The sequence below is a fragment of the Chenopodium album genome, chromosome 18, assembly GCF_948465745.1.
Source record: "Chenopodium album chromosome 18, dcCheAlbu1.1, whole genome shotgun sequence".
NCBI classification, from domain to species: Eukaryota; Viridiplantae; Streptophyta; class Magnoliopsida; order Caryophyllales; family Amaranthaceae; genus Chenopodium; species Chenopodium album.
Genome location: NC_137851.1, coordinates 50,069,231 through 50,080,682, shown reverse-complemented (window position 1 = coordinate 50,080,682; position 11,452 = coordinate 50,069,231). Strand labels below are relative to the sequence as shown.

The following is an 11,452-nucleotide window of genomic DNA, read 5'->3' as shown; positions in this document are numbered from 1 at the left end:
GAGTGAGATTGGGAGATGTGTTTATATAATATAAAAAAAATTAAAAATAAAAATGGTATGGTGTGTAATGTGAATTGTGAATGCAACATTTATCTACTGTACGTCTGTAGTCTGTATTTCTGTAAACCCCCTTTTTGTAATTCTACTCTTTAGTCTATACAGGATTATACTCTATTCAATTGAGTGTATATGGACCAAATAAAGCTTGGTGGAATTGGTGGAGAACTCACCTTGTTACTTTACGATCACGAGTTCGGATTGGATGGAGTGTTGGCTATTTAGTAAATTGAGTAACGGATTGGAAGGAGTGTTGGCTATTTAGTTATGGTTAAATTGAAGATTGTTGTTTGTTATATGAGTAGTTCCTTTTTATTTCTCATTCTTGTTTATGATCTAGTATGTGTTCGTGTGGAGTACGGAGTATAGTTTACTACGAGTACGTACATTTGTATTGTTTAAGGATGTTCAAGGGTAATTACCATAAATTTGTAGTATAGTACTCCGTATCATATACTAAAATAGTACTACTCCGTACATTTTTATTTTACTAAGATACATATAAAAAAAAATGTTATGAAGTATTAGGCAATATATTGTTAAGTTACTCTTAGTTTAGGCAATATATTGTTAAGTTACTCTTAGTATCTTGATATGTATTTTCAAACTATCTATTTTATTAAAAGATATTTGTATTATTAAGAGATGGAGTTACTGAATATAAATGTTTAAAATTATGCGTTGACATGGTTGATCTTATTATTTTTTTTTTTAGTAAGTACGTATTATTCCGTAGTGTTTTGTGACTTAACAAGCTAAAACAAGTGGCTTTTTTTTTTTGAATAAGTTAATCGAATATTTGCTAATCTAAAATTAAATAGTTGATAATAATGAGATTATAGATCTTAATTGTCCGATTAAAGAGGAGATTTGATTTTAAATTAAAAATAGAAAAGTCAAGAGCTCTAATCATTTTAGGGGTTAAAGGATAAGATTCTGCAATGTAGTAATATCTTTTTCACTAAAGAAGTAAAAGTGTTTTCCTTTTTATTTGTTTTTAAGTTTTTTGATTTGCCTTTTTTGGGTAATTGAGGATTAGGGGCGGCCTTAAGTTAGGGGGGAAAGACAAAATAATATCTGCAAATCTAGTTGTAGCACACTGATTTTAATTCTTTATTTGTTTGGTTTCGTATGGAAGTGTATGTATTGTCTATATTTAGGCACCTAATTGCATGGTTAGGTGTCCGTCTTAGATATTAATTAGTCGTATGATGATCTAATACGTGAAATGTACAGTGGTATCAATACAAGGAAGGGTGAAAGATCTACAAATTAGTCAATTGAAAGATAGAAAACTAGCTAAATGAGCATAGTCTGATAGTCTAACGAAATAAATTAGTATAATGATCCGATTAGTGAAATGTACTGCTGTATCAATAAAGGAAGGGTAAAAGATCATAAATATTAGATAACTAATGAGATCAAAGAGAGAGAACTAACTAATGAATGAGCATAAATTATTAGTATGATGATCTGATTCGTGAAATGTACAATAGAAGTAAGGGTAAAACTTCATAAGAATTAGATAACCTTAATGTTAGTGGACCAACTCAACCAAAAGTTTAAACTAATGATTGAGGTCCAGAAATATGTTTTATACTCTATTACTTAATTTAAAAAATGAAAATTAACTAAATGAACATATAATAATGGCACCAATGCTATAAGTTTTGCTAATTTAACTTAATAATTCAATGATTTGGTAGCAAGATAACCCAACTATTAAACTAGACAAAATATAAGAGTACACTAATTAGAATTATTGGAACAATTATACTCCCAAAACAAAAAAAAGATTGACCTCATCCAATTTTATAGTCGACTCCTTGATGATGTTAGAAGACTAAATTTAGGGTCTGTTCTCATTGACTGAACTCAGCTGAATTGAACTGAACTGAACTGAACTCAGCTGAACTGAACTGAACTGAACTCAGCTGAACTGAACTGAAATGAATATTTTATAAGAGAAGGAAATTAGGAGCTGAACTGAACTGAACTGAACTGAATTGAACTGAATTGAGCTGAACTGAACTGAGCTGAACTGAACTCAGCTGAACTGAACTGAATTTCAACGTAAGAGAACATGCCCTTAGTTTGTTTTTGATTTAACATGTATAACAACCACCTTTTCTTTGATGATCATAGCCATTAAAATATCACCAAATAGCTTATTAGGTTGGACCACATCATTCATATCTTTAACTCTTCTCATATTTAAAGAGTCCAATAGTATGAAACTTTTAAGAAAAACATTTTTTTGTTATTTCTTCACTAATTATTTCGCTATTTCTTCACTCAATTTTAATACTCATAATAGAAAATATAACAATTAAAGTAACTTAAGTAGTGTTCTCTTCAATCTCCCTTCTCCAATAAGTTAATTAGTTTTATTTTGTCCAAATAAGTTCCAATTATTAAGATTAAATTAAATAATTTTGTACAAATTATTGAAAGAACTGAGTTCTCAAAATTAATAAGATTAAATAACTTTGTACAAATCAATATTAATCATCTTAATTCTTAAAAGATATAAGAGTGGGATATACTCGTAGGAGAATTATCAACTTGAATAAAGTGAGAACAAGGGTGTTATCTTTGAAACAAAAGACCCTCTTTTTTTTTTTTTTTTTTTTTTTTTTTTTTTTTTTTTTTTGTGGGGGATAATAAAGTCATTACTCATTAGGCATAAAAAATGAATTGAGTAGTGTTCCCTCCAACACTAAAAACGTCAATGTGAGTCTCCTTATCCTGCTCCATTAGCCATTTAACATTTAGTCCCCCTCCCGCCTTCACGGATCTCCAACACTTTCACTTGATCTTTCATTAAACTAAAATTTGCCCTACCACACTATTTCTCTAAGGCTTTATGGATAGGTTATACAGAAATGGGTACGAACACGTGTATAACAAAATAGATATGGTAAAATTTATTTTTAAACTTAGGAGGAGATGGGTATTACCAAGTGTAAATTATAAAGTATCTTACGAAAGAAAATAAAATAAAATAAAAATCAATAAGAAAATCATCTCATTTAAGAGTATTATCAATATCAATCGAGCAACAAGATTTTTTTCTGTATATTTCGATAGTGAAAATAAAGAAATTCTTAATTTTATGTTCCTCTGCAAATTAATTAAATATCACATGCATTGACACAAATACATTCTAGTTATGTAACAAAAGATTTTTTCTTTTAAATCTATAACAATTAACATATGCTTAAATGTTCTACTTTAGTCTATAAAAAAAATACAAAAGAATTCTACTTTTAATAATAAAAAGTATTTTATAAAGGGTCTAAATAGTGAATCTTTATGTTTCTCGTTTCTCTCCTTTCGGCGCGGTTACCACTTACTGCCAAGGATATTTCATCTATCACGCAACTCAAATATTGCACAAGAACTCTTCTTCACTCCTTTTTGCTCAACTCCCTTGTCAAATGCCCAAAGCATGACTATATTTTTTTTTATATTATTATTCTTAATTTTATATATTAATCAACTTGTTTTTTTATTTTTTTTTTCAAGAATTTTAAATGTTAATCAATTTGTTAATAGTACCACTCATAATAATTAGGAATTATTGTATATTTTAGACCCACTTAACAAAACGTATCACATTACACATATTATATCCATTTCATATTATTTGCAACGATTTAACATAAAATAGAGATGAAAAATGTCTAATCGTTACAAATAATATAAAACGGAGATAGTATTATTACATTAATGGTGTGTCCTTAGCATACTTAAACCACATTCATTGATTAGTATCTAACTATTACGTCTCTGTACGCTTCTTAAAGATTGTCCCATTTTCACTTTAGGACAAAGCTGTCTATATAGGTTGTCAAAGCATAAATTGTAGCGTAGTTTAGATTTTAAAAATTTTTTAACAGCACTTTGATGATATTAAGTAAAGTTTCCTTATCTATGAGAGTCAAACACAAATTACAATATACACCAAAGTGTCTAATAGACATTGCACAATATTGTTTGTAAACGCAAAAATTTTATGTTTTGCTACTCCTATTCCTAATTTACTTGAAGCTCATTTCTAAGAGAATGAGAAGTTACATTACAATTTACGTCCTACTTTATGCTCTAGCTCAAAGCTTGATTCAAAAGCATGAGAAAGACAAATGTCATGCTATTGATATAACCTACTTTATCGGGCATGTGAAGCCTCAAGAAAATGTTTTGAAAAGTTTGGTACGTTTGTGCTTTATCTCATTTTTTGTTTTGCTATATCATTTCAGTACCTAACCAAATTTAAGATCCCACAAATGACACCTTTATCTATCCTATTACGGTATTACGTTTCAAATCACATCAAACTGACCACAACAATCTTCATTCCTACCGTCCTTCTCCCATTGCCAAACCACCACCATCATCCCATGTGAAGCTTTTTGACCATGATCATAGTTCTCGAACAATCCTTCGTGTAACCTCATTAGAAAAAGGAATTAAATGGGACAATCTTAGTGGAACAGAGAAAGTGATTCCGAGTACATATAAGGTAAGGCCGGTCAGTCTATGTTGATAGGCGGATATGATGTTGGATTCCACCGAGTAAGCAAACTACCAACACTATCCTTAGTCTAAGTAAGTTAAGATCAAATGGGATAATCTTAGTGGAACAGAGAAAGTGATTCCGAGTACATATAAGGTAAGGTCGGTCAGTCTACGTTGATAGGCGGATATGATGTTGGATTCCACCGAGTAAGCAAACTACCAACACTATCCTTAGTCTAAGTAAGTTAAGATCAAATGGGATAATCTTAGTGGAACAGAGAAAGTGATTCCGAGTACATATAAGGTAAGGCCGGTCAGTCTACGTTGATAGGCTGATATGATGTTGGATTCCACTGAGTAAGCAAACTACCAACAGCACTTTCCTTAGTCTAAGTATGTTAAGATCTTGTTATAATGATCTAATAATAGCAGTGACAATCGTCAAAGGAATAACTGATAATGGGAATGGAAAAGGCATACGCAAACTTACACTCTTTTGACTCAGAAAAAAAAAAAAAAAGTGGGTGGGATATTAATGACCTAGAGTAGGAAATTATATAGTACTTATAATAGACCTTATCATCAAACATATTTTTATGTAGAATCAATTAGAACATGATAACTGTAACCTCATCTGAAAAATCTGCAAAATCATCCAATCTAAAAAGTTTCTTTCTAAAGTACTATCCTATTTAAATTGAAATTATACTATATACAAGCATGTTAGGAATATGAAAGATAACCTCAAGATTAGATTTTATTTTATTTTTATCTAACTTTGAGATGGATTTATCACCCCTTGGGGTCCAATCCTCCATGTGGGTATCACAGCATCATTGTGCAATAAAGTTAAAGTAGAATTGCCACTGTTACACCAAATAGTATCCTCAAGGCCTCACTGCAAGGCCGTTTATGGTATACCTACTTACCTAGAGCTGCCAATCATTGATACGGAGTACAACACAGCACGATACTAATTCAACCTGAAGATAGTGAACCCAAAACAACCCAAACACGACCCAATTAGGTAATATTTGTCATGCTATGCAATTATCCTACTTTATTATACATGAAATTTGATACATTGGGAAACAGGAAACTAAACATGAACATGTCCCGGTTACCTGTTTTGCTAACTCTAGGTATGCCACCATCTCCAAGAGTCCACTCGCCCCAAAATATTCCTTATTTTGTTCAAGGTTGCTCCAAATAAACCAAACTTAAGACTTTAACTATAGCACCTTTTTTTCCCTACTAGTAATGGATATGTAAGCTTACATCACCTCCTCCCTCCAACTACAACCACTATGTGTTAAGTGTTATAATCATAAACACCACGTGAGCTTTGCATGTAGTCTTATCCCATAAACTGCTTTCAGAAAAAGAAGAATCCCTCTACCAGTTAAATTCCCTTTTTTCATCAGAAAGCAGTAGAGACCTTATCCTCAAGACTTCAAATTCTTACTCAATAAGCAACTTTTCTCCATAAAGGAATATCCTACACTCAGGCCACCCACTAACAACACGCAAAAATTCGATATTCATCCCATCTTCGATCAAGAGCCATTTTTCCAATGTCTATTTATTTTTAGTAACCGTAACTTGATGAAAAGGGGAAAATATGGGGGTGCTAAATCTAAGTTTTAGATCAAAATCTAAAACTTTAATCTCCAAATATCTAACTGAAAAGAGTTTATATTTAGGGCTCAGATCCCACCAATGTGTCCACAAATGAATGAGAACAAATATGGGTCATTTTCTAGTGAGACCACAAGTATAGCTGTACGGCATACTCTTTTGTAACGGTATGGGTATGAAAGGTTCTGTAGTGGGCACTTGCTGTTTGAGTTTGTGAAACACTAGTGGTGAAAGGCCCACAATCCTAGCACCATCAACTCAGGTGCTCTAAACTTTAGTGTTTGTGAGGAATCTACGACTTATGAAGGTGCTATATGATATAGAAGAGACCCTGACAGCGGAAAAGTTTGGTGATGAGACAAGAACATTCACATGGGCAGCATTTCAATAACTAACTTACAAAAGTAAAATCATCGTTGGACATAGAACATCAATGAATATGGTCAGCAAAATGGCTGTCCATCAGATTAACACACGAAAAAGTGCTTCTCAAGGTCTATATCATAATCTAACCTCCAAAATTTTCATATAGATGACCTATCCTTTCTCACAAATCATATCGAACATTCCACCTGCCCTTTGCATCAGCATTGACAGTCCAATTATTTTCTCTGAACTGCATGTATGGAATCTGCAGAGATACAAGGGTAAAGTAGAGCTAATTAAAATACAAGAAAAGGAATACATATTGGCTACACAGCTCTGAGTAATGTTTGGTGGCTGAGGAAAGCAGATATAACAAGAATCCAATAGGCAAAAGAGTTAGAGCCGACACAAATATGAAGTATGCGATGTTACTCAGATGCAGGCCCAGCATACATGAAATATATTTCTGATTCTAAACAATTTTTGCACGTCTTTTCCCATTATAATCACACAAGTAGAATATACATTTACTTGATTGGAGGTTCTGGTTGAAATTTCTATCAAATGACCGTTCACATTGTACGAAAGTTCACATTACAATTACATACATTTTACATTTCTCATCTTTTCCTCTACATAATTGTGGATCAAGATAATTAGGTATCAACCGTCAAGGTGAAAAATTAAGGGTCAGGTCATACACTTGTAGAAGTGCCGAGGTATAACAAGTACTGGAGATAATTAAGTCAAAGTAACATTGAACAAATCCCAATAAGTACACAGCTTATAAGGGTTTGACCATTCGATTAACCAACTCAACAAGAAAGTGTGGATAAGCAGAGGTAGCTCGCCACAAATTATGCACTTCATCAGACAGAAAAGCATGCATAACAGAATTCCAGACATAGGGAATGAGAAGGTGGCTGAGCTATGAGAGATTAGTAAATGACCAACTTAGTCCGTTGAAAAGCCATATCATAACATCATCACTTCGCATAGTAAGACAAGGTCTTACACTGTCTTTTTATGCATTTTGTATTAACCATGGACATTATTTCGCAAAACCGGTCATGTTTAATGATCACCCCCGTCCCCCCTAATGGTTCAAATTGTCTTTAAGTATTAGTATAAAGTATAAATCTAGCTAACCTTACCAAAGAGGTATGGGGTGAATATAAAGAAGGCCCATATGATGAGGAGAGGGGTGAAGATAAATAAGAGGAAATAACCATAAGATGAGGATATAGACAAGGGAAACAACAAACCAAATAAAGTATGTTTCATTAATAATGAACTATCCGAAAATGTAAATTGTTGCATTTATTTGAAAACAGACGGAGTATCCTATTATTGATACGGAATGCCACAAAAGAACTCCTTTCCTTTTCGAGGAAATAAAGTCATATGTATACTCAAACATGTACCCTAGTGATTGGTTGTGAGTAGTAGGAAATGTTGTAAAATATAGACAAATGCATTTTAAGAAAGGAAAATTATTCACATGGGCATCCTTTAAAATGACAAGAAACTTGACTTGGGACAAAAGTAACTATTTTGCAAACCTAAAGTTCAAAATATATATTTTTTATAAAATCACCACATAAGTGGAAAGCCAAGTTGAACCCTATCAAGCTGATTCTTCTGCTGGTTGATATTAAAGATATTAATTGCTCAATTGCCTTATTTTTGTTCAATATGGTATCAGGTAGTGATAATTTATTTCAACCAGGCCACAAATGATGTCACAATATAAAGAGGAAGTTTTGTTACCGATCTTTTGAAAATATCTCTCTGTTGTAGCTTTTTCTTAATCACTATTTGGAAATGGTGATATTGTGTTGAGACCAAAGGGAGTAATAAACATCTCTATTTCAAAGTAACAGTCCTGTTCTCTTTATTTGCACCACTATGTTTAATATATATGAAGTATACATTGCAGTCAAATTAACACCCAATACATCCACAATATCCCCAAGTTATCGAAGGTGCAGCTTGAAACAGCACCAAATGCAACTTCAATTCATACATCTACTGCCATATTCTGTTCTATATTAAATCAGGACAGTGAAAGGAGTTTATTGCAAAGCATACATCAGGAAACAAATAAAATTATTGTAACCTTTGTAAAAGCTTGTTAATTAAGAGAAAGACAAAGTTTACAAGAAACAGCTAAGTTGATATCATCAATTACATGGGGAAGATGTATTAATGAAGTCCTTGAAGAAATACTATACCACTTTACTAGGGTATAACAATAAGAGGCGGGCAGTCACCTCAAGTGTACACACATATGGACAAGCCATGGAGACAAGAAAATTAAAGAACTCCTTAGGGTTCCCAAGTGCAATTGTGCAACCCAAAAGCAACATGGACAAGTATACTTCTTAGGAAAAAAAAACGTTCTTTTTGGATTGGATTGCCAATCCAGCAGCTCAAATGTTTTATAAACTAGAGAATGCACAAAATTGAATTGTCCTGTCAGCCTCCAAAATACAATAATTAGCTTAAGAGCTGTTTCCAATTTTATTTTATTAAAAAAATATAATTAATATCATTTCAATTCAATTAAGATAGATAGAAAATCCTTTACTGAAAATCAACCATTAGGCTTTAACTCTTCAACAAAGTCCAAAATTAGAGAAGGTTATTGCTTAAACTATACCAGAAGAAAGTCAAATGGGTTACTTTTCATTGAATTAATGTAATTCCCACATATGCAATTACTGATGGTGCACTAAGAAATAAATTTAGAAGATATATTTTTGAATCAAATGTAAAAACTAGCACTACCACAACTAATTGTAAGTCACTCTTTAAGTGAGGTGACATGTGGAGAAGAATACTAGATTCTTCAATAAAGAAACGTGAAAAATTATAAGGCCTACCTTATTAGTGACATCGTAGCCAACCTTGAATCTCAGATCTTGTTCCTTTTGAAAATTGAAAATGCACCAGGTGAATTCTGCACCTCCCCTGACCCTCCTCTACAAAAGAGTGGGGAAGAAGATAAGATACTTGACAAATAATAAAAGGACCTCAAGCTTTTCACCTAACAAAATGTAAAAAAATCCCATACAACATACAGAAGGATGGATACAATCTCAATTCAAGAGAGTGGGGGGTGCCTCTGCAGATACTTGAGTATCTAATAAAATTACTTAAAAGTTATTTACATAAAGTCAGTTTCCTTCTCAACGATAGAAAATCTCGCACAATAGGTAGGTAATGTCAGGAAAAGGTTGTCAGTTACTTTTCCTGAACTCTTTCTTTTCTTTCCTAGTTCCCATTTGATTTTATTTATTTTTTATTTTTTATTTTTTTATTTTTTTTTTGGGGGGGGGGGGGTTATTGGGGGAAGGGGGATGTTACCAAACTTGAGCTACATATGTGGATGCTCCAAAATGCATAATTGTCAAAAAAACTGTAAATCAACTCTAACCTGCTTAAACTCTTTGTCAATCTCGCATCGTCCCTTGACGTTAAAGCTAATTGAGTCATTAGATGTCACAGGGAATGCCATTTTACCACGAGCAGTGTACCCAAGCTTCTCATGCTTATCAAATTGCACCCCCAAGCCAACACTGGATGACAGTTGTGGTTGCTATCAATTGAAATAGTTGTCATGCAAACAAAGAGGAAGAAGAGCAAGAAGTTAGATAATTCAGACTGTCAAATAATCAATATGACTTGTCAAATCAAGCACATTATATAATATCAAAAAAAGGGTACAAAGAAAAGAGATTTATTTGTTGAGCACAGAACCCGAAAAGAACAAAGCCTAAGAAACTTATAAATTGAGTGAAGCAAGATAGATTATGGAGCAGCATACATTATAGAAGCGCCTCAACATTGCACAGAAGTAGTTTGGTGACCCATATCTTGTATCTAGCTCTCCATGAACCTGACATAAAGGAAAAACCCTCCGAATAACATAAAACGAAAACTGGAAAATACAGCATAGAAAGAGATTGAGAGGTCGAATGCATAGCCAATGGCACCTCATACAATGATACAACTAGCAACTTGAGGACAGATACAATCCAATAAATTGTGAAAAAAAAAAAACGACACTCCAAACCCTCGTAAAGGAGTGAAAAACAGATAAGAAATAGTCTCCAATGCACAATGTAGTTCACCCCAAATACAGTCATGATAAATTTTATAAAAGGGGTTATCTTCAAACGTTCAGAGACCCCTCGACAAAATCAGCCAAATCAAATGCAGCTCGAAAGGCGAGGAATTTCGCTATAAAACCAGAAATTTCTCTCTTTACCCATTTCACATTCTTCTATCAAGCCACTAAAAACAACACATTCACTATTACAACAATTTCTGAACACCAACATGATAAAATTTGCTAAATTCTCCACACTCAAAAAAATTATTTGCACAATAATTTATCCTACACTAGTATAATTCAGCTTACCCTTCATTCAAAACTTCATAATCCAACAAAACCTCAGAATTGCAGAAATTCAGCCATTACTTAACAAATTGAAGCACTAAAAACCTAATTCAAAACTATAGTAAAAATAAATTTACAGTAGCAATGGAAGCTAACAATTAACTGAAACATGCAACTATAAAAACATAAAACAATAACAACGCAATATAAATCTGTAGAAAACAAAATTAAAGCATAAAAATTATGACAACAAAAGTGAAAAAGAAAAGAAATGAAGAAAACCTGCAAGAAAGTGTCAGAATCAATGGGAAGCTTCTGCTTGGCATGAATTCTGAGAGATTTGGAATCAGCACTGTATCTTAGCGAAGTCTCCATAATTATCTCTCTCTTTGCTGTATTCTATTTCTGCTCAAGAGTACTCAGAACAAGAGTGAAGGTCAGAAGAGAATGGTGACCAAACGGATA

General features: G+C 32.7%; 1 protein-coding gene across 1 annotated transcript; it reads right to left on the bottom strand.

Moving 5' to 3' along the window:
- Positions 1-6,570: 6,570 nt before the first annotated feature.
- On the bottom strand, positions 6,571-11,435 carry LOC145592517 (outer envelope pore protein 21B, chloroplastic-like). The gene is made up of 5 exons (XM_081649009.1): positions 11,270-11,435; positions 10,412-10,483; positions 10,022-10,183; positions 9,468-9,566; positions 6,571-6,847 (listed from the first exon to the last, which is right to left on the bottom strand). The coding sequence occupies exons 1-5, from the start codon at positions 11,360-11,362 to the stop codon at positions 6,764-6,766; spliced, it is 510 nt and encodes a 169-aa protein (XP_081505135.1). The 5' UTR covers positions 11,363-11,435; the 3' UTR covers positions 6,571-6,763.
- Positions 11,436-11,452: the final 17 nt, after the last annotated feature.

What these genes read in the sequence shown, in the direction of transcription:
- LOC145592517 (XM_081649009.1), bottom strand. Translation starts at nt 11,362, where the DNA reads ATGGAGACTTCGCTAAGATACAGTGCTGATTCCAAATCTCTCAGAATT. An exon ending in ATTCTGACACTTTCTTGCAG is followed by an intron (nt 10,484 to 11,269) that starts GTTTTCTTCATT and finishes CCTTTATGTCAG; the next exon opens with GTTCATGGAGAGCTAGATAC. An exon ending in TTGACAAAGAGTTTAAGCAG is followed by an intron (nt 9,567 to 10,021) that starts GTTAGAGTTGAT and finishes ACTCTTTTGTAG; the next exon opens with AGGAGGGTCAGGGGAGGTGC.